Raw genomic sequence first — 24,923 nt, forward strand, 5'->3', positions numbered from 1 at the left:
GAAGGAAGGAAGGAAGGAAGGAAGGAAGGAAGGAAAAAGGAAGGAAGGGAGAACATGTTTGAAGAAATAATGGCAGAAAACTTCCCTAACCTGGTAAAGGAAAAAGTCACACAAGTTCATGAAGCACAGAGAACCCCAAGAAAGAAGAACCCAAACAGGCCCATGCCCAGACAGATCATAATTAAAATGCCAAACATTAAAGACAAAGAGAGGAAAAACCAAGATGGCGGCATAGGTAAACACCAGAAATTGCTGCCTCGCACAATCACTTCAAAAATACAACTAAAAGACAAAACGGACATCATCCAGAACCACAGGAAGGCTGGCTGAGTGGAAATTCTACAACTAGAAGGAAAGAGAAAAGCACATTGAGACTCAGAGGAGGTGCGGAAGTAAACTGCAGAGGTACAGAGGTGCATGCGGAAAGGGCTGGCAACTAAGGACACGGTTGTCTTTTTTAATCGGGAGGAAGTCACAAGCTCCCGACTGCTCTGAACTCCAGTTCCGGGCGAGTCTCTGGGGACCCAGACTCATACAGGGAGAAACTGGACTGTCTGGCATCGGGCGGAACTCGAGGGTGGCTTTCTCTCAGAGGTGCTTGCGGCGATTACCGGGACACTGAAACTCGGGGCCTCTTAGGGCAGGACTGAGGATCAGCCATAGCTGTTTGCTCCCCGCTGTTGATCCCCTGAGACCCCGCCCCACCCAACTGTGCTCAGAGGCTTTTGCATATGAAAGGCCTGGCCCTATGCAATCTGAAAAGTACCTAACAAACTGCAGCTGGGTCAGAGAGACCCAGAACTTCCAAAAGAAGGCCCAAGGCCCCACAGCAGCTTGCATTGCTTCACAGCTGGGCCTCATCTGGGCACCTCCAAACCCCAAACAAAGAAGAGGAATCTGCAGATCTCTCCATAGCTCCTCCTGGGTAGCCTCAGGCAGAGGCTAAATTAGCACCTCCTTAGAGATCCAAGTGCCAGTGTACCCAGTGGTCAGAGTGGGACCATCCAGATTACAACTCCTCAGATCCATAAGGGACACACTCAGGGGGCAGACTCAGTGAGCACCAAAGCCCCACTGAAGCAAGTCTTGCCCCAGAAGGGTGTCTCCAGCACAGAAGTTCTCCCACTGTAGACACAGCTGAATCTCACAGCCAATTGGCCTGGAGGTCAATTCCTCCCAGTGATACCTACAACCATCACGGCTTAACTACAACAAGACTGTGCACAAAGCCCACAAAGGAGTGCACCAAGAGTGTCCACCTCAGGTAATTGGGGAGGCTGAGCCACTGGGCCCTACAGGACACCTAGCACAGAAAGCCACTCTATCAACAAAGGGAAGCATAAAAAATGTGGAGACAAAGAAACAGGTCACAAATGACAGAAATGGAGGAAAGCAAACTACTGTATATAGAGTTCAAAACCACGGTTTTAAGGTTTTTCAAGAATTTTCTAGAAACTGCCGATAAATTTAGTGAGACCCTCAAGAAATCTAGTGAGACCCTCGAGGTTATGAAAAAGGACAAACTAGAAATTAAGCATACACTGACTGAAATAAAGAATATTATACAGAGTTCTAACAGCAGACTAGAGGATCGCAAGAATCAAGTCAAAGATTTGAAATACGAAGAAGCGAATAACACCCAACCGGAAAAACAAATAGAAAAAAGAATCCAAAAATATGAAGATACTGTAAGGAACTTCTGGGACAACTTCAAGCATACCAACATCTGAATTATGGGGGTGCCAGGAGAAGAGAGAGAGCAAGATATTGAAAACCTATTTGAAGAAATAATAACAAAAAAACTTCCCCTACCTGGTGAAAGAAATAGACTTACAAGTCCAGGAAGTGCAGAGATACCCAAACAAAAGGAATCCAAAGAGGACCACACCAAGACACATCATCATTAAAATGCCAAGAGCAAAAGACAAAGAGAGACTCTTAAAAGCAGCAAGAGAAAGAAAGTCAGTTACCTACAAGGGAGTACCCATACGATTGTCAGCTGATTTCTCAACAGAAACTATGCAAGCCAGAAGGGAGTGGCAAGAAATATTCAAAGTGATGAATAGCAAGAACCTACAACCTAGATTACTTTACCCAGCAAAGCCATCATTCAGAATTGAAGGTCAGATAAAGAGCTTCACAGATAAGAAAAAGCTAAAGGAGTTCATCACCACCAAACCAGTATTATATGAAATGCTGAAAGGTATCCTTTAAGAAGAGGAAGAAGAAGAAAAAGGTAAAGATACAAATTATGAACAACAAATACACATCTATCAAGAAGTGAATCTAAAAATCAAGTGAATAAATAATCTGATGAACAGAATAAACTGGTGAATATAATAGAATCAGTGGCATAGAAAAGGAGTGGACTGACTATTCTCAGGGGAGAAAGGGGTGTGGGGGTGGGGGAAGAGACTGGACAAAAATCGTACACCTATGGATGAGGACAGTGCGGGGGGGGGGGGGGAGCGGAATAAGGGCAGAGGGTGGGGTGGGAACCGGGTGGAGGGGAGCTATGGGGGGGAAAAAGAGGAACAACTGTAATAATCTGAACAATAAAGATTTAATTTAAAATAAATAAATAAAGACAAAGAGAGAACTTTAAAGGCAGCAAGAGAAAACTGTTACCTACAAAGGATTTCCCATAAGGCTGACACTTGATTTCTCATCAGAAACTCTACAAGCCAAAAGGGAATGACATGAAATACTCAAGGTAATACAAAGCAAAAATCTGAGATCAACATTACTATATCCAGCAAGGCTATCACTCATGATAGACAGTCAAATAAAGAGCTTCCCAGACAAAAAAAAAAAAAAGCTAAAGGAACCACTAAGCCAGCATTACAAGAAATGCTAAAGGGACTGCTGTAATGAGAAGAAGAAACAGAGAGAGAAACCTAGCTATACAGAATTAAAATGGCAATAAGTACCTATCAATAATAACCCTAAATGTAAATGGATTAAATGCTCCAATCAAAAGGTGTAGGGTAGCTGAATGAATATAAAAACATGACCCAACTATATGCTGTCTACAAGAGACCCACCTCAAAACAAAAGACACACACAGAATGAGAGTGAAGGGATGGAAAAAAAATTTTCCATGCAAATGGAAAAGAAAAAAAAGCTGGAGTAACAATACTCATATCTGACAAAATAGACTTTAAAATGAAGGCCATCACAAGAGACAACAAAGGTCACTACATAATACTGAAAGGATCAATCCAACAAGAGAATATAACCCTGGTAAACATATATGCACCCAATATAGGAGTACCTAAATATACTAAAAAAAACCTCTAGAGGACTTTAACGGAGAGATCGACAAAAATACAGTCATAGTAGGGGACTTTAACACCCCTCTGATTTCACTAGGTAGAGCTTCCAGACAAAAACTTAACAAGGAAACAGAGACTCTAAAGGACACACTGGATCAGATGGATTTAATTGACATTTATAGAACACTAGAGGCCCGGTGTATGAAATTTGTGTATCGGGGGAAGGGAAGTCCCTCAGCCCAGCCTGCACCCTCTCCAACTCAGGACCCCTCGGTGGATGTCCAACTGCCAGTTTAGGCCCACAGGGAATAGGCCTAAACCGGCAGTCAGACATCCCTCTCACAATCTGGGACCGCTGTCTCGTAACTGCTCACCTGCCAGCCTGCCTGATCACCCCTAACTGCCTCTGCCTGCTGGCCTGATCGCCCCCTAACTGCTCCTCTGCTGGCCTGATCACCCCTAACTGCCCTCCCCCACTGGCCTGATCACCCCTTACTGCCCTCCCCTACCGGCCTGATTGCCCCTAACCCCTCTGCCTTGGCCTCCGCCACCGTGGCTTTGTCTGAAAGGATGTCCGGAAGATGTCTGGTCTAAATAGCACATTACCCTTTTATTAGTATATATATATATATCACCCCAACGCAGCAGAATATACATTCTTCTCAAGTGCACATGGATCATTCACAAAGATAGATCACATGTTAGGACACAAAACAAGTCTCTATAAGTTCAAGAAGATTGAAATCATATCAAGCGTCTTCTCAGATCACAGTGAAATAAAATTAGAAATAAACTACAGTAAAAACACTCCCAAAATTTAAAAACACATGGAGGCTAAATAGCATGTTATTAAACAATGAATGAGTTAACAACGAGATTAACAAAGAAATAAAAAATTTATTAGAAACAAATGAAAATGAACACACAAGAACCCAAAATCTCTGTGACACCGCAAAAGCAGTCCTGAGAGGGAAATTCATAGCACTACAGGCATACCTCAAAAAAAAAAATCAGCAATAAACTAACCCTACAATTTAAAGAATTAGAAAGAGAACAAGAAAAGCTCAGAGTAAGTAGAAGGAAGGAAATAATAAAGATTAAAGCAGAAATAAATAACAAAGAGACTAAAAAAAAAAATCCAAAAAATCAATGAAACCAAGAGCTGGTTCTTTGAAAGGATAATCAAAATTGATAAACTGTTAGCCAGACTCATCAAGAAACAAAGAGAGAGGAAAGAAATAAATTAAATCAGAAACAAAAGTGGAGAAGTAACTACTGACACCACAGAAATACAAAGGATTGTAAGAAAATACTATGAACAACTATATGCCAGCAAGCTGGACAATGTGGATGAAATAGACAAATTCCTAGAAAAAATATAATCTCCCAAAACTGAATCAGGAGAATCAGAAAACCTAAATAGGCCAATAACAACTGATGAAATAGTAGCAGAAATCAAAAAACTCCCACCAAACAAAAGCCCAGGTCCAGATGGCTTCACAGGAGAGTTTTACCAAACATTCAAAGAAGAACTAACACATATACTCCTCAAACCATTTCAGAAAATCCAAGAGGAAGGAACACTTCCATATTATTTTTGTGAGGCTAACATTATCCTAATTCCAAAATCAGATAAAGACACTACAAAGAAAGAGAACTATAGGCCAATATCCCTGATGAACATAGATGCTAAAATCCTCAACAAAATATTAGCAAATCGCACCCAGAAATACATTAAAAAGATCATACACCATGATCAAGTGGGATTTGTTCCAGGGATACAAGGCTGGTACAATATTCACAAATTAATAAACATGATACATCACATAGACAAATTGAAAGACAAAAATCATATGATCATATCAATAGATGCAGAGAAAACATTCGACAAAATCCAACACCCATTTTTGAAAAAAACTCTCAGCAAAGTGGGAATAGAGAGAGCATATCTCAACATGATAAAGGCCACATATGACAAACGTACAGCCAACATCATACTCAATGAGCAAAAACTAAAAAAACATTTCCCCTAAGAACAGGAACAAGACAGGAATGCCCACCTTGAACATAGTCCCAGAAATGCTAGTGATCAGACAAGAAGAAGAAATAAAAGGCATCCAAACTGGAAAAGAAGTGAAACTATCATTATTCGCAGATGACATGATATTGTACAAAGAAAACCCTCCATCAAAAAACTACTAGACTTAATAAATGAACTCAGCAATGTAGCAGGATACAAAATTAACACCCAGAAATCTATAGCTTTTTTTATATACCAATAATGAACTCACAGAAAGAGAAACAACAAAAACAATCTCATTTACCATTGCACCCAAAAAATAAAGATGCCTAAGAATAAACTTAACTAAGGAGGTAAAAGACCTGTACTTGGAAAACTACAGGACATTGAAAAAAGAGATAGAGGAAGACATAAACAAATGGAAGACTATACCATGTTCATGGATTAGTAGAATCAACACCATTAAAATGTCCATACTACCCAAAGCAATCTACAGATTTAATGGAATCCCCATAGAAATACCAATAGCATATTTCACAGACCTAGAACAAACTCTCCAAAAATTCATCTGGAATAAAAAAAGACCCCAAATAGCCACAGCAATCCTGAGAAAGAAGAACAAAGTAGGAGGGATCATAATACCAGATATCAAGCTATGTTACAAAGCCACTGTTCTCAAAACTGCCTGGTACTGGCACAAGAACAGAAATATAGATCAATGGAATAGAGCAGAGAACCCAGAAATCACCATTATGCTCAATTAATATTCGACAAAGGAAGCAAGAGCATACAATGGAGTCAAGACAGTCTCTTCAATAAATGGTGTTGGGAAAATTGGACAGATACATACAAAAAAAATGAAACTAGACCACCAACTTACACCATACACAAAAATAAACTCAAAATTGATAAAGGACTTAAACATAAGATGGAAAACCATAAAAATCTTAGAACAATCCATAGGCAGCAAAATATCAGACATATGTTGTGGCAATATCTTTACAGATATGGCTCCTAGGACAATGGAAACTAAGGAGAAAATAAACAAATGGGACTAAATCAAAATAAAAAGCTTCTGCACAGCAAAAGAGACCATCAACAAAACAACAAGAAAGCCTACTGCGTGGGAGAACATATTTGCCAATGTTATCTCCAATAAGGGCTTAATCTCCAAAATTTACAGGGAACTCATACAACTTAACAAAAGGAAGATACCAGTAAACAATCCAATCAAAAAATGGGCAAAGGACCTAACTAGACACTTTTCGAAAGAGGACATACAGAAGGCCAAGAGACATATGAAAACATGCTCAAAGTCACTAATCACCTGAGAGATGCAAATCAAAATGACAATGAGGTACCCTCTCACACCTGTCAGAATGGCTATCATCAACAAATCAACAAACGACAAGTGCTGGTGAGGATGCAGAGAAAAAGGAACCCTCCTTCACTGCTAGTGGGAATGCAGACTGGTGCAGCCACTATGAAAACAATATGGAGTTTCCTCAAAAAGTTAAAAATGGAACTGCCATTTGACCCAGTAATACCACTTCTAGGAATATATCCCAAGAAAACAGAAACACCAGTCACAAAGGATATATGCACCCCTATGTTCATAGCAGCACAATTTACAATAGCTAAGATTTGAAACAGCCTAAATGCCCATCAGCAGATGAGTGGATTAGAAAACTGGTACATCTACACAATGGAATACTATGCTGCTGTAAAGAAAAAAAAAAGAAGGAATTCTTACCATTTGCAACCACATGGATGGAACTGGAGAGCATTATGCTAAGCGAAATAAGCCAGTCAGTGAAAGATAAATACCGCATGATCTCACTCATTTGTGGAATATAAAGAACATTATTAACTGATGAACAAAAATAGATACAGAGGCAAAGAAGCATTGAACAGACTGTCAAACTACAGCGGGAAGGCAAGGGAGGGTTGGGGGAGGGTAAGAAATTAACCAAAGGACTTATATACATGCATATAAGCATAAACAATGGACACAAGACACTGGGGGGTGGGGGATGAGGGCATGTGTGGGGGGGTCATAGGGGAGGCCGGGGGGAGGTCAATGGGACATATGTATTATTTTTAATACTTTAAACAATAAAATAAAATTTAAAAAAATAAAAATTGAAATCCCATTTGACCCAGTAATCCCACTTCTAGGAATATATCCCAAGAAATCAGAAACACCAATCAGAAAGGATATATGTACCTCTATGTCCATAACAGCACAATTTACCATAGCTAAAATTTGGAAACAGCTTAAGTGCCCATCAGCAGAGGAGTGGATTAAAAAATGGTGGTACATCTACACAGAATAATAATAATAATAATAATAATAATAAAGAAGGAATTCTTACCATTTGCAACAGCATGGATGGAACTGGAGAGCATTATGCTAAGTGAAATAAGCCAGCCGGAGAAAGATAAGTATCACATGATCTCACTCATTGTGGAATATAATGAACAACATAAACTGATGAACAAAAATAGAGCCAGAGGAAAAAAATTTTTAGAATATAATAGAAGTAATTCTGTTACTTGCAGATTTTTAATATTTCCTACAATTTTTGTAATATTATACTATATTAGTACAGTTTTGGTAATATTATTACATTTAAAATATTTTTTCTTTTTTAAAAAAAAGAACCTTCTATGTGGATACCAAAATACATACTCTACCCTCAAAAGAATGATTAAGAGGCCAGGAAAAAGAAACACCAACAGTATTTGATGATAGAAGAAATACCTACAAGAAAAATAAAATTTCTGTGACTCCTTGAAGAGATCAAAGTAATTAGTAAATGACTCTCTGACTTATAAAAACAAGGCAAATTTTTTAACAATTAAGATTTGTGTTTAGTTTTTAAAACTCTGGTAAAATACACATAACATAAAATTTACCATTTTAAAGTATACAATTCAGTGGCATTTAGTGCATTCACAATGTGGTGCAACCATCTTTCTAGTTCCAGAATTTTTTTTTTTTAAGAATATTACCTGGCCCATTTAAGCACTCAAGAGTGTTAGGTTTGTTTTTTTTTTTTTAAATATATTTTATTGATTTCTTACAGAGAGGAAGGGAGAGGGATAGAGAGTTAGAAACATTGATGAGAGAGAAACATCAATCAGCTGCCTCCTGCACACCCCCTACTGGGGATGTGCCCGCAACCAAGGTACATGCCCTTGACCAGAATCGAACCTGGGACCTTTCAGTCCACAGGCCGACGCTCTATCCACTGAGCCAAACCAGTCAGGGCCAGAATATTTTTATCACCCAAACAAGAACCACATATGTGTTAAGCAGTCACTCCTCATCCTCTCTCCTGGAGTCCTGGGCAACCACTAACTAGTCTGCTTCTGTCTCTATGAGTTTGCATAATCTGGATAGTTCATATAAATGAAATAATATAATATGTAGCCTTTGAGCCTGGCTTCCTTTTCTCACACATAACGTTTTTAAGGTTCGTCCATGTCATAACATATATTAGTACTTGATCCTTTTTATGACTGATGATATTCCACTGTGTAGATATGTAACATTTTGTTTACCCAGTCATTCTTTTGGCTATTGTGAATAATGCTGCTATGAACATTTTGTACAAGTTTTCTTTGAACACTCATTTTCAATTATTTTGGAAATATAACTATTGAGTAGAATTGCTGGGTTACATAGTAATTATGTTCAATTTACTGAGGAATTGCCAAGCTGTTCTAAGCAGCCACACCATTTTATTCACCTACCAACAATGTATGAGGGGTCCAATTTCTCCACATATTCACTAACACTTGTTATTTTCCTTTTTTATTAGTAGATAATGTGCTAGCTCACTGTGGTTTTGATTTGCATTTCCTAAGGACTAGTGCTGTTGAGCATCTTTTCATGTTTGTTGACCATGTGTTTGTCTTCTTTGAATAAAGGTCTATTCAAGCCCTTTGCCAGTTTTTAATTGGATTGTTTGTCATTTGGTGACACAAATAGGAATGTAATCTTAAAAATATGTCAAGAAAGATACATTCCTAGGTTATGGTAAAATAGCAGAATGGAATGAACAGTGCAAGACCCTACCTATAGGAAGGTCTTTCCTTAACTACCATTATGTGGTGCTGTACAGAAACATAGTAGTGGGGCACTCTTAAATGACCTTTAGAAGGCCTGACATGCTTGTATACTTGGCAAAATGCTTTACCAAACCTTCCATTAAACATATTCCCCTTCCTTGTAGATGCTTCTCTCCCCCTTGCTTTATTTTATATATATATTCCTCACCCAAGGATATTTTTTTCCATTGATTTTTAGAGAGAGTGGAAGAGAGAGGGAAAGACAGAGAGAAATATCGATGTGAGAGAAACACATAGATTGGTTGCCTCCTGCATGAGCCCCAACCAGGGCCAGAGCAGGGAGGAGCTTGCAATCGATCACCTGGGACCCTTCAGTCCTCAGGTCAACACTCTATTCACTGAGCCAGACCAGCTAGAGTTCCCTCCCCCTTACTTTAAGCAATTTCTTACAGTTGCCATTAACCAAATTTCACCTGTATATAAAGATTTCTGTAAATGACTTTGTGTTTGGTTTTATATACCTAAGACTGATCCTATGATTTTAATACTCCCATACACAGAAATATTGCTTTATGTATAATCCCATTACATTTTAAAATCTGTTTTCTCTTTATATTAACAATAATGGAAAAAAGCTGCACATAACCTCAAAGTAGAATGCCCTAAAGATATTATTACGTTCAGTTCAAAGAATTGAATGTGTATTAACATCTTAATTCTAATGCCTACAAGCTTGCAAATGTGCCCAAACTATCAAATTTTTAAGTCAAAAACATAACTTTTTAAAAATTCTTACATTCTGTCCTGCCAATGAGTAAGGAAGAATGTCGCCCTTGACAACTGCTTCTGCTAGGTCATCATTATAATGAGCCAGTCTCCCAAAAGCCAAAGCAGCAGTCTGTTGAATTGCTGGGACCATGTCCAGAAGAGGCCTCAGCAAAGACATTGCACCTGAGTGAAATTATGAAAAAACAGAAATCAGCAAAACTTAAATTAAAAAGCAAAACTACAATTTAGCATAGTATAGCCAAATAAAAAATTAAGGGAAAAATCAGCAAAAACAAAAAATTAGCCACTAAAAACTAATGGGATATTTAGAAGCATATAATTGGCCAAGACACAGAATAATAAAACCTGTAATTATCAAAGAAGCAGCATAGTGTGGAAATAAGAACGGCTTTGGGTTTAGAGAATTTAAATCCCTGATTTGCAAATACTAGCTATGTGACCTGCTAGGGCTGTCAGGACTAATGCAAAGAAAAGTTGTGAAGCACATTGCATAATGCCACCCTCAGCCTTTGCGAATTATATCTTTCATAGTTGAGTTCAGATTATTTCATCTCAGTGAAGTCTTTCATTTGTGTGGTGTTTTGTTTTGGAGTTGTTTCTTTTCTCTAACTTTTGGGTCTTCCTCTGGTTCCAAATGAACTTAGAGTTTATTACGGAAATTTTATCGGGATCTATCACAGGGCCAGGGAGCAGGAGGGCCATTTGGCTAGGACCTCACATTCATGGAGAGCTGCAAATCATATTGCTGACATTATCTCCAAAAAATAAATTCTTTGATAGAAGAAAGTATATTGTATTATGAGGTCTCACAATATCATTTTAGGATTGTCTACAGCGTAGGTTTATCATCCTCACAACAATAATAAAAACAGTTTATATTTGCAGAGCACTTGTATGCATGCATTGTTTTCAAGATTTGTTTTCCATATTAATTTACTGACCTCTCATAACAAACCTATGATGTAGGCCTTATTATTATGTCTATTATACAGATGAGGACATTGAGGCTGAGAAAGGTTAAAAAAATTATCACACAACTAATAAATGGTAGAAAAAGTTTAGAAATTTTGACATTCTGTATTGATCATCTATAATAATAAAAGCATAATATGCTAATTAGACCGGACATCCTTCCGGACAACCTTCTGGATGAAGCCGGGGCTGCAAGGGAAGCCTGGGTCCCAGGTGCCTACTGGCGGCTGGAGGGAGGCCCGGATCCCAGGTGCCAGAGGGAAACCGGTGCCAGCAGTGGGGGGAAGGAAGGCCTACTTTGCACAAATTTCGTGCATCAGGCCTCTAGCTGCTAAATAAATAATATGTATTAAAATTGAGGCAGTCGGAAAAGGGAGACAAATAATTGCATTTTGGTCATTTTATTGGACATTCCAACTCTTTATATTAACTTTGCCTTACTAGAAAATATGTAAAATAGTCAACAGCTATTTGTGCTTTATGATGGTGTTTTAGTCTAAGGTTACTAGAAAAGTAATGATGTTAATGATGGTGTTTTAGTCTAAGGTTGCAAGAAAGGTAATGATGGAGTTCAAACTGGAACAAAGTGCTTTTGACTTTCTAAACTTTATGTAATTTACAGAAGGCTATTCAACTGCATAATAATTAAAGATTAATAATAATTAATCTTTTCTATAAACACATATTCTAGTGATCTATAAAAGCATATATTACCAATATTCTTTTATAATGATACATCCAGAAACATTTGAAATAGAATAAAAGGAAAACATTTACAATAATATTTAGGATTAAAGTAAGAGAAATAGTATTACCAAATAACATGAACAGAGAATAATGATGCTTATCTCAGATACATTTAATGATGTGACCTGTGGCTTTTCATAGTCTCACACTTCATTTAGTGATCATTTTTATATCTAAGTTGCTTGGTTAGACCATCTAATACAGTGGTTCTCAACCTTCTGGCCCTTTAAATACAGTTCCTCATGTGACCCAACCATAAAATTATTTTCGTTGCTACTTCATAACTGTAATGTTGCTACTGTTATGAATTGTAATGTAAATATCTGATATGCAGGATGGTCTTAGGCGACCCCTGTGACTGCCAAAGGGGTCGCGACCCACAGGTTGAGAACCGCTGAATACAAGACCACAGTTTCAAGTTTAAACCGCACAGGCTGGTTAACTTTACAGGCACACAGCACTCCTACTCATGCCTAGATCATAGCTCCTAACAAATCAAAGCATAAACAAATCAATATGCCTATGCTCATAAGTGTTGCTTATATTATTATCTATACCTTTTCCATAGAGATATTTAGGAAATATCTCACAACAAAAAGTCTAAAGCACAGAATAAGGTACTAGAATTACCAAGCATTAACATGGGTTCTTTCTGGAAAGTTAGGTTAAAAAAATTTATCCATCTCTTCATTGTAGTTTGCTTTATTACTTCATTTTTTAATGTAGTAAAATTCACATAACATAAAAATGACCACTTAAACCATTTTTAGTGTACAATTCAGTGGTATGAAGTTTCATAATGAATATATTAATGAGGCAAAAAATATAAACTATAAGTATGCCTAGAATAGTTTCCAACGATGTGTAATCATCACCATCATCTAGAACAGCGGTTCTCAAACTGTGGGTCGTGACCCCTTTGGGGGTCAAATGACCCTTTCACAGGGGTCGCCTAAGACCATCAGAAAACACGTATATAATTACATATTGTTTTTGTGATTAATCACTAAGCTTTAATTATGTTCAATTTGTAACAATGAAATTGGGGGTCACCACAACATGAGGAACTGTATTAAAGGGTCACGGCATTAGGAAGGTTGAGAACCACTGATCTAGAAACTGTTAAACTGTTTTCTACAGAAGCTGAACCATTTTACATTCCAACCAGCAAAGTGCAAGGGTTCAGATTGCTCCATATCCTCACCATCACTCATTTCCCATGTTGTTTTAAAATAATAGGCATCCTAATAGGTATGAAGTGGTATGTCATTGTGGTTTTGATTTACATTTCCCTAGCACTAATGATGGTGAATGTCTTTTCATGTGCTTGTGTATTGGCCATTTGTACATCATCTTTTCTGAAATGTCTATTCAAGTCCTGTGCCTATTTTTAAATTAGGTTGTTGTTGTTGTTGAATATAACTTGAAATTTTTTATAATAAATACGCACCATTTAAAAAAGAAGAGCAAAGAAAAAGAAAAGCTAAATTTGTTTACATATATTTAAAGTTTCATAGTAAATATATTAATGAGGCAAAAATATAAACTATAAGTATACTTAGAATAGTTTTAAGAGAATCACAATTTAAAAAATAAAAGAATCATGATTATGGTTCATGTTATTTTTTTTTCCTGATGATTCTGGCATTTCCTTTTTTTCCTTACTTGATAAATTTATGTGAAGTGGCTTATTGTCTTTTGAAATATAATTGGAAAATCAATACATACTGGATTATTCCACCTAAATATTTCAAATTAAAATCTCAAGAACTTTAAACTTCCATGGTAAGAATTTGATGAATTCATCTATTTAAGTATATAATATTTAACTTAATTATGTGTTTATTATTACTTACAGTATTTAGCTAATATACCAAAAGCCTCCAATTTTGGAAAATTTCAGTTTGCAATTTTAGCATTAAAATATTTTACCCCCCAAAGTGTATTTTACTTGTCCATATACTCAAAGGAATTTTCTACTTTCTCCTCCACTTTTCTATTGCATCTGGACTAAGAAAATAATGTCAACAAAATGACACATAATTCCTTTCCTTCTATTCCTGTTTTCATTATCCAAGTTAGGCTCCTGCATGGAACTTCTGCTCTATCATACTTTTCCTGTATTCCTTAGTCCAAACAGTAGCACAATGAGGATTTTGCAAAAAATTTAAATCTCTGAACCTATACAAGTAAAAGCTAAAATTCCCATTTAAAATACCTGTTTAGAGGCCTAACCGGTTTGGCTCAGTGGATAGAGCATCGGCCTGCAGACTGAAGGGTCCCAGGTTCGATTCCAGTCAAGGCCATGTACCTTGGTTGCAGACACATCCCCAGTGGGAGGTGTGCAGGAGGCAGCTGATCGATGTTTCTAACTCTCTATCCCTCTCTCTTCCTCTCTGTAAAAAATCAATAAAATATATATTTAACAAATAAAAAAATAAAAAATAACAAAATACCTGTTTAGAGGGTAAATGGGGGATAAATGGTGATGCTTTGGATGTTAAACACACAATACATTATACAGATGATGTGTTATAGAATTGTACACTTGAAACCTATGTAATTTTATTAACCAATGTAACCCAAATAAATTCAATGATAAATAAATATCTTTGTTTGAATAAGATCATTCTTTAGGGAAAATCCTAATTTCTAGTCCTTAAATTTTCTCTTAGTGGTTTATCATCAATCATTAAGTCCCCGGGGACATGATTTTTATCTCTTACACAGCATGGATGGAAACTTTGTTATTTAATTACAAGTTTGTCCTAAAAATACAGATAATGATACAAGAGACACTGAGAGACAAAAGGGGTAAAGGTAGGGGAAGGGAAGACAGGGGGAAATAAGTATATATAACATAAAAAGAAATTTTTTCTTACCTGCCTGTCCATTAGGAATCCATAGTGATTGATCCTTGGTGAATAAATGCATGAAAATTTAGAATCCATAAATTACAGCAGTCTGAAATAGTTGCTATATCTGATACACAAGGTCTCTAAGGAGCAGCTAATGACCTTATTGGGCTCTCCACTGAAGGAGCCAACATGATCTATCTAATACCTAATATTAAAAATAATTCATATATTGTACTCTAATATTTATAAAACAAGTTAGTGTACTCTATGCAAACTGATAAAATAGTGTGAAACTATTTTTGAACTTTTATAGGATACATCTTTATAATCCTCCCCTACCCCAACTTTATAGCTTTGAACTCCTTTCGTATTTTTCTTGTTCCAGTGCCATACTGGAGACATTGCTGCTAATACCTACATTGCAATCCAGTTATGCCCCAAACAACCTTGCTGATCCTGCCCACATCATTCATTCAAAAAACAGATCAGAGTTTATCAAGTGGCAAGGAATAAAACTACATACATGAGTTAAGGCAGCTCCTACTCTCAAGAAACTAATAATCAAGTAGAGATTATAAAATAGCCTCAAAATAATTACGGCTCTTTCTTTTAATTCCTTTCAATGCAACATAGGCCTAATTACTTGATTTTGCATGCCTACTGCATATATAAATTAGGAAGAAAATGTCAAACATTCCCAAAGACAAAAAAATTACTCAAATTACTCATTCATTCTCATATTATATATATAATTTATATACATATTACCTCAATTTTCTGTTTATAAAGATATTTAACATATCAACGTTGTTTCTTTAAAAACAAGTGTCTGTCCCGGCCAGTGTGGTTCAGTGGTTGAGTGTAGACCTATGAACCAGAAGGTCACTGTTTGATTCCCAGTCAGGGCACATGCTGAGGTTGTGGCCTCAATCCCCAGTATGGGGTGTGCAGGAGGCAGCCTATCAATGATTCTCTTTCATCACTAATGTTTCCATCTCTCTCCTTACTTCCTCTCTCTGAAATCAATCTTTAAAAGACATATTAAAAAAATAAAGATTTGTTTGCCCTCGTTACTTCTTATTTTCTTTTGCAATTTTTTATTGTATTTATTTTGTGGTAAAGTATACATAACAAAATTTATTATTTTAACCATTTTTAGATGTACAATTCAGTGGCATTAAATACAGTCAGAATGTTGTGTAACCATCACCCACTATTATTTCCAGAACTTTTTCATCATCCCTAACAGATACTTTATACAAATTAAACACTAACTCCCCATTTCTCCCTACCCCCAGCCCCTGGTAACCTCTATTCAACTTTCTGTCTCTCTGAATTTGTTTACTATAGATACCTCTTATAAATGGAATCATATAATATTTGTCCTTTTTTGCCTGGCTTATTTCAAACTTAGCATGTTTTCAAGGTTCATCTGTTGTAGCATGTATCAGAATTTCATTACCTTTGTAAGATGAATACCATTCGATTGTATACACAACATTTTGTTTGTCCATTCATCTATTTCCACCTTTTGGTTATTGTGAATAATGCTGCTATGAACATTGGTGTACACATATCCATTTAAGTCCCAGCTTTCTATTCTTTTTACTGTGTACCTTGAAGTGGAATTTTTGGATCAAATGGTAATTCTATGTTTAACTTTTGAGGAACCATCAAACTGTTTTCCACAATGGCTCCACCATTTTACATTCCCACCATCAAAGCACAAAGGTTCCTCCACATTCTTACCAACACGTATTTTGTTGTTGTTGTTTTCAATAATGTGTGTGAAATGGTATCTTACTGTGGTTTGATTTGCATTTCTCTAATGACTAATGATATTGAGTATCTATTCATGTGCTTATTAGCCATTTTTATAACTTCTTTGGAGAAATGTCTATTCAAAATTTTTGGCCATTTTTGAATCAAGTTGTTTGGAGTTTTTTGTTGAATCTTAGGAGTTATATATATATATTTTGGATATTAATCTCTTATCATATATATGCTTTGCAAATATATCCTACCATTCTGTGAGCTGTCTTTTTAGTCTCTTGGTATTGTCCTTTGATGCCCTTCTTTATATTTTTTTGACTTAAATGTGAAGTTATTTCTACCATATATATTCTTTGCTTTCCAATTTTATTCAAAATTATCACAAACATAAAATATGTTAAAGATGTATTATTGCAAATTTTTACTTTTGCTATTATTAATAAAAATAATTATTATTTCTTTATTATTGCAAATGTTTTATTTTTATCTAAAACTACTTTTTATATGACCATTTACTATGAAATTGCACTATAGTTCATTCAAGCTTTGGAAGAAGTGATTTTTGCATACAATTAACCAATACAAAACAAAGAATTCACCTTTGACTGTCAATGTTACTACTTGACCCAGGCATTCTGTTTGAAGTCCAATGAGAATATTAAAGAAATTCCATGCTTTAAAAATAGAAGGAATCACTTGCCCTGCTTGTTACATGACTGCCTATGTTAACAATAGACTGAGGTAATTAGAGCCTGTATCTGGAGGTAAACTGATTGGGTTCAAATTTGGGTGCTGCCATTTCCTTGCGGTGGGACTCAGCAAGGTTACCTAACATCTGTGTCTCAGTTTCACCATCGGGAAAATGGTGGTAAATTCTAAGACTACCTCATAAAATTGTTGTGAGAATTACAATGAAGTAAAATTTCTAAAGTGTTAGAACATGAGTTGGGATAAAATAAACACAAGTGCTTGTTAAATAACATACAGTAGAGCAGGCTTTAAAGAACACAGAAAAGGCAACCCAGGAGCAGTGACATCTAAGTTGAGATCCAAAGGCTTTGGGGAAAGATTGCCTGCTAAAAATTTGGAGGGAGTAGTGAGGTAAATGGATTGGAGAGTATTCCAACCAGAAGGAGCTACACAAATGAAGCTGAAAACCAAAAACAGTTTGGTGTGTTGACAAAACTGAGAATGCAGTATGACTACAGTGTAAGAGCGGAGAGAGAAGGTTAGAGAAAGAAGGCTAAGAAATTAACAGGAACCAAAATCCTGAAGTATTTTGAATTGAATCTGAACATTAATGTCAGTATGGTGACAGAATCAGATCTGCACTTTGTAAAGGAGGCTCCTTCTGATTACGCTGGGAAGAAAGGATAAACAGAGGCAAGATTGGAGGCGGGAAGACCACTTGGGAAGCTGTTGTAGGAACCTACACCAGATGTGAAGATAGCCTGGAAAACAGCAATGGCAAAAGGGAAGGGGACAAGGGAGATATTTAGAAGAGAAACTGATTAGTGTGAGGAAGATGGAGAAATTGGTGACACTTCAGGTTTCTGGCTTGGACAAGGAGTGCATGATGGTGGCGGACCGTAGAAGAAGCCATGAGAAAGTCAGACCAGCCTGAAATGTCAAGTGGGGGGTGACTTGGAAAGAAATAAAGCAGGAGAGCTTGGTTGGGGCAAGATCAAATTTGGCTTCAGGTCAAATTAAGATTTTGTGATGTTATTCTAAGTGAAATGGGAAGCCATGGGGAGCTTTATTGTTTACACCACTTACTCTCGGGGAAATAAATGAAAATGAAGACTGAATAATTCCCAGGTCCACCATGAATGGCCGAGCAGGCTGTGTGCTGCACAAATCCAGGGGATGCCACTCACATAGATCATGATATAAATGGTACACCCAAAGTCATGCAAAGCACAGCAGCCATCCTTGACATAGCATCTTATGTGGTTCTCTAGTTTGTTTATGTAAATGAATTGCTTATTTCCATAGTAAAACAATAAACATCTCTAGAGCAGAACTTGTTTTATACTTGTTTTGTTCCTCAAATTACCTAGCACAGATCTGAATACACAGCCAGCTCTTATTGAAAAACGTGTGGTCTTGGCTCTAGAAACCACCACTCACTTTGATTTTACTACTGTAAGCACTACCTGTTTTATCCCAGAGTAACTCCAACTACACTTACCAACTTTAGTAGATTTAAAATTTTTATTTCTATAATAAGATATTATATTTACATGATTATACTTTTACTGAAGTAAGTGTCATGACACTGATGAATTTTATAACTATTTCTCATTTTATAACTATTTCTCATTTTCCTTCACTGGTCATCTTTTATTTGAAAATATTTAAGCATTCCCCCCCCCCCCCTTGCATTTTTTTAGAGTAAAAATTTTCATGAACTGGTTTCATGATTTGGTTTCTCCCAACCCCTATGATTATATACCTCTGGCCACTATTCCTGCATTTGATTTAAAAAAATATAAATTTTGGTATCACATGTCTGTTTTGTTTTCTGTATAATACTTTTTCACTGCCATTACTATCAAATCAATTATGATTTTAGGTGTTATATCCCTTACAACACAGAGTCTTATAATTTATTTAAAGGGTCATAATGAATCACAAAAATCTATGTATAAGCTTTTTACATGATGATCAAAAGTAACCCATTTTCTCCTTTTAAAATTATTCTCATTGTAGTTAATACTACAGTTAGCATCTTCTGAATTTTGTTTGGTGATTCACTGTTAACTCAGTTGTTTATGAGTAAAGGACTACCACACCTGATATCTCATTTTTGTGTGGGGAGAGGTGAGAGGAAGATGAGACCAAGACTACTGACTCACTGCACAAATTAGCAACAATTCTAAGAGGGCAAGGAAGCACAGCATGCATTTATTTACTTATTTAACATATACTTATATAGCATTTACCATTTACCAATGAAACTGGCCTATTGCCAGGGTTAGAATGCATACCAAAGGGTATAATCTCTGAATTGATATTATTCTGCCATTAACATTACTGTAGCTGTCTTCCTTGATTACTGTATTAAACTAATTCAACTGTCTGACTAGACTAGGTCACAGCCATCACCATGAACTGAGTGAGCATGTAGAACATACAAGTTATGGCAGGTTCAATTTACATATACTTTAGATAAAATGAATGGAACTCACATGTTTATAATTATATATAGAAATATGAAAATGAGCTTTGACTATAGTTTCAAATGAGCATGTAAGTTCCACACTGGAGAGAAGGCAGTCAGTCACAGGCAACTGACCCCACTGGGCTCTGATGAAATCTCCTCTGCACCTCCCAGATCCAGGTAGGGTCTCAGACCAACAACTCTCCGAAGTACTCTCTTGGGTCTCAACCCCCTGTGGATTATACGCTCTTCCCTGGGTGCTTTAACGGTCTCTGGATTGATACGGCTTTTCCTTAGAAGCCACAAGAAGCCCAAAGGTCCTCCTCTAGAGCTCTAAGACCAGTTTAAGCCCTAAATACAATTTCTCCCTCTAACCTCCAGATATTTATCAAAGTTAGTCCTCTGCATCTGGCCTCCACAAAAGCTCCATAATGGTCCTTAAGAAGACCTCAAAGCCAGTCATGCACAATTACTGGACAGCCTTCTTACCCAAAGGCCTGAACAGACAACTTGTTTTAACAGTTAACATTGAGGTTTACTAGGAATTTCTAAAACCACTTAGAAATTGTTTACTAATTCCTACAAGCAGAAAGATCACAAGATCAGACAGCAATTAAGAAACAGGTCTTAGTTCCACTTTGGCCTCTAACTTGCTTTGTGATGAGGGCAATTATCCATCCTTTTTGGGCTTAAAATCCACACTGAAGAAGATACCTACACTACCTACCTGAGCTGTTACAAGAATCTGATTTTTTAAGAGATGTGAAAACACTTAGAAAATTAATTACTCCTTCATTCTATTTAAACATGTTAAACATCTACTCTATGCTAAGCATTATGCTAGGCATAGAATTTACAGTTAGTGAAGAAAACAGAAAAGAAATCATTGCAATTATGAGAAGTATTATAAAAAAGAAATATTAGGAGCAAGGAAAGCATAAATCAGGAGACTTAACTTACTCTGAGGGCCCAAAGAAGTTTTCTCTGAGGAATTAACATCTAAACAGAGCCATAAAGAATGAGCAGAACCTTGGCCAGTGTGGCTCAGTTGGTTGAGTGTCTCCCTCTGCACTGAAAGGTGTCTTTGGTTCCATTTCCAGCCAGGGCACATGCCCAGGTTTCGGGTTCCATCCCCAGTGGGTGCATGCGGGAGGCAACTGGTTGATGTTTCTCTCTCCCTCTCCCTTCCTCTCTCTCTAAAATCAATAAAAAGATATATTTTTTTAAAAGAATGAGTAGAAATTAATTAGAAAAAGAAGTATAGGAAAAGGTTCTAGTCATAGCAGCAAAGGCCATGAAAAAAAAACTATTAAAGTGTAAAGTGGAATTAGAAAATATTTAACCTTTCAGAAACATTTAATATGTAACATTTAAATGTAATCCACACTATTTCTAAGCCCCACTCTCATAGGTTCATCAATAGCTTGGGGTTTGTTTTAGTTCCTTAATTGTCTAATTTTTCCTAAGAAAACAGAGACCCTAGCCTTCACTGTATTATTTTCTACTTATGTACCAAAGCTTAGATAACAAAACAGATAAATGTCCATGTAGGAACAACGATTTGGAACACAGAATCAAATTCTGAATAATCTTGTTTTTAGGACATATTGTTAGGGGCTACATTTTCAGAATTTTTATAGTGCCATAGAATATTTTTCACTTAAACATAGGTGAAAAAAACTATATACCGATCTTAAAAAAAAAAGAAAAAAGCCAGTGTTTTGAGTTATAATTTACAACTATAAGACTCCTTTTATATTGACAAAATGCATCAAATTTAAATAGCATAATTCATATTTTGAAGTTGCTCCACCAGTTGTCTTTATCTTGTGGAACAGTAGTTTTTGTAAGAGAATCATGGTACATTTACCTACTAGGATATGTTTAGATACATTATAAATGCTTAACTCAGGCTTTTCCTTTTCATAGCAAATTGAGGTGCTAGATCATTAATTTGAATATTTTAACACTGCCCCAGACACATGTAATTTAAAATCATTTTATGTCAACATATATTACTTATTTTCTTGAACGCTGAATCCATTAAGTTGATTCAACTTGCAAATTAGCTTCAGACAGATGCACAAAGTGTTATGCAAACTTCTGTAGTCCTACTCTTCTGAAAATGTGCATACTTACTGATTTGCCATGCTCACTGTTTTACTATAGATTATATGTAATATATTACAAAGTATTAATTTAAACTTTACCCCCACTTTACTTATAGGAATATCTGCTTCAAATAAGTTTATTTGATTTAAAAATAATTTTAAAAATAACTTTCTTGGAACTTTTATTAGCTTTTTTCTAAAGACCTCCTAAACAACCTGAGTGGTCTGGTATTCCAATATGCCATAAAACATGATTCTCATATTTTATAACTAAACAACCACCCTAAATTGCTCAAATTCTACAATTGGTAGAATTAACAGTCATTATCCAAAGAGGAAAGGTATCAAAATTCATTTTTTGTTTTAAATTATTTATTATTATTACTATTTAAAACCATATGTGCATTATAAAAATTTGAAAATACAAATTAACAGAAGAAAATAAAAACATCACAGATTGTGGATAATTCTTACATTCTCTGTACATTTAATTTTTAGAATATGCATAGATATATAATCATTAAAACATTAAAAATGTAGAGCCTATTTTTGTTTTGGTTCACATTTATAGCTGTGAGATGTAATGGTCCAAATGTACAGGGTTTGAGGTTTTAAACTTTTTAGTGTTTTCATGTATGCTCTTTTGATTTCAAAGGAATCAAATCTCAATGAGAAAAAAATAACTCTAAGTTATAGACACATTGTACACAGTTCTTTCTAGAAACAAGTTTAATTAGGAATCAAACTTATTTTTGTCCAATTATTCTGAAGAATATTGTTTGCTTTAGTAATTACTTTGGACATATTTAATAAGGCAGATTCTCTCATAAGACCATCAAAAGCACAATGAAAAAGAGCAGAGATTTAAAATGAAATAAAATTTTATTGATAATTTTCACCTTTAAGGTTCCTTTCACAGTGAATGAATTCAAAAATTTTTAACAACCGAACTACTGATTTATCATGATGCCCATATGGAAATGGTTTTCACATTACCTTGAATATATGATATGCTATTTTATATAAATAGCTTATATAAAAGTAAGAAAATAAAACCCTCCCAGGTATGCAGAAATTATGTCAAAGTCAGGAATAAAATGTAATGGTGTCTTAGACTACCAAAATGAAGTCACATAACTGAAAAAAAAAAAAAGCTTGATCAGAATATATAATTGATGTATACATTTAGTGGCTCATTCAAAAGCATTTTTGAATCCAGGTGATTTTTTAAAAAGAATAAATTATTTGAATGTTTAAGTTAGTTTACTATTAAGAAAAGTTCTCATAAAAAAGCTTACAGGTTATTTTTTTATTAAAAGAATAAATATATTAGAATATTCATTATCTGTCTCTACTTAAAATAACTAAGAAGTACTTAGCCCAGCTGGTATGGCTCGGTGGTTGAGAATTGACCCAGGGCACATGCCCAGGTTGCAGGCTCAGTCCCCAGTGTGGGGTGTGCAGGAGGCAGCCAATCAATGATTCTCTCTCATCATTGATGTTTCTCTCTCTCTCTCCTGCTTCCATCCTCTCTGAAATCAATAAAATATATATTTTAAATATATATGTATAATATATTTTTAAAAAGAAGTGCTTAAATTAAATCTCGATAACATGAAATATGTTCAAATAAATTTCTCAGGAAAATAAAAATCTTAATGTTCCAGCAAGTTATTAGTCAATGAGTGGATTAAAAAGCTATGGTACATTTACACAATACAATACTACTCAGCTGTTAAAAAAGAAAGAAATCTTACCTTTTGCAACATCATGCATAGACCTGGAGAGTATTATGCTAAATGAAATAGGCCAGTCAGAGAAAGACAAATACCACATGATCTCACTTACATGCATCTAATAAACAAAATAAACTGACAAAATAGAAACAGAGGTATGGATACATGGAACAGATTGACAGCCGTCAGAGGGAAGGGGGTTGAGGGTAGGTAAAAGAGGTGAAGGGATTAAGGGGGGAAATATATATATATATATAAAATTTGTTTGGACACAGATGACAGTGTGCTGATAGCCAGAGGGAAAGACAGTGTGGTGGCAGCCAGAGGAGAAGGGGGCGGGTGTTAGGTGGAGGTGGATAAAGGAGGGGGAATGGGAGTGGAAAGAGGCTTTGCTTTGGGCAAAGGCGCACAATGCAGTGGGCAGATGATGTTTGATGGAGTTGTACACTTGAAACCTGTACCCCAATAAATCCAATAAAAAATAAATAACTTTTAAAAAGACATTAGTCAAGTGCAGATCACGTTAAAACATTAAGTTATATTCCTTTTGTACTCCATTTCTTCATAAGTCAGAACATAAGTGAAAATAGGTGGCTACTTAAAATGCCACCTCTAAGTCACTTATACTTTGGTGATCATTTAGCCTAATAGTTTGGATTGATTAAATTCCATAATATATTCTACAATGTACACTTATGGGAAGAGAAAACCTACCACTATTATACTAAAACATGATATTCTGTATTTTAAGTGTTATCTATACTTCCATACTTCAGTATCAAATGTTTAATATAATGTAAATAGCAAGTGTACATTCACAAAGGCCGTTAAATGGGACTGAGGGGGGAACCCTGTTAAAGGTGCATTTTTAAAATGTAATATGCTCTAATGAACTTTAATTAACCAGTGTATTAGGTTCTGAGTACTTTGAGGAGTATACATGCATGCATTAGAGCACACACACATGCAGAAGAAAGTAAATTAATGCACATGAAACAACTGCACAACAAAAGATTATCAATTTTGAAATAACAAAATTTTTTTAAATGGAAAACAGATTAGTGGTTGCCCTGGGTTAGGGACAAGAGGGATGTGGGTGTGGTTATAAAAGGGCAACACAGGGAGGCATCCTTGTGGTGATGAAGGACTTTTGCATCTTGACTATTGTGGTGATTGACACACAAAGGATAAAAATGCATACCACACACACAAGCACACAAATAAGTACAAGTCAAACTGGGGAAGCCTGAACTAAATCAGTGAATTACCAATATCAACTCCTGGTTGTGATATCATACCACAGTTTGCAGGTATACGGGATCTTTTATTATTTCTTACAACTACATGTGAATCTATAATTATCCCTAAATAAAAGGGTTTTTAAATGATTATAAAATGCACT

General features: G+C 35.8%; 1 protein-coding gene across 1 annotated transcript in view; it reads right to left on the minus strand.

Annotated features, from left to right (window-relative positions):
- SPAG6 (sperm associated antigen 6) overlaps positions 1-14,814 on the minus strand; it is a 105,049-nt gene extending 90,235 nt beyond the window's left edge. The window contains 2 exon segments of the mRNA XM_006109726.2: positions 10,169-10,323; positions 14,763-14,814. Coding sequence (XP_006109788.2) covers positions 10,169-10,323; positions 14,763-14,814 — 207 coding nt within the window.
- Between the last annotated feature and the right edge of the window lie 10,109 nt (positions 14,815-24,923).

This window comes from Myotis lucifugus, unplaced genomic scaffold, assembly GCF_000147115.1.
Source record: "Myotis lucifugus unplaced genomic scaffold, Myoluc2.0 scaffold_132, whole genome shotgun sequence".
Classification (NCBI taxonomy): Eukaryota; Metazoa; Chordata; class Mammalia; order Chiroptera; family Vespertilionidae; genus Myotis; species Myotis lucifugus.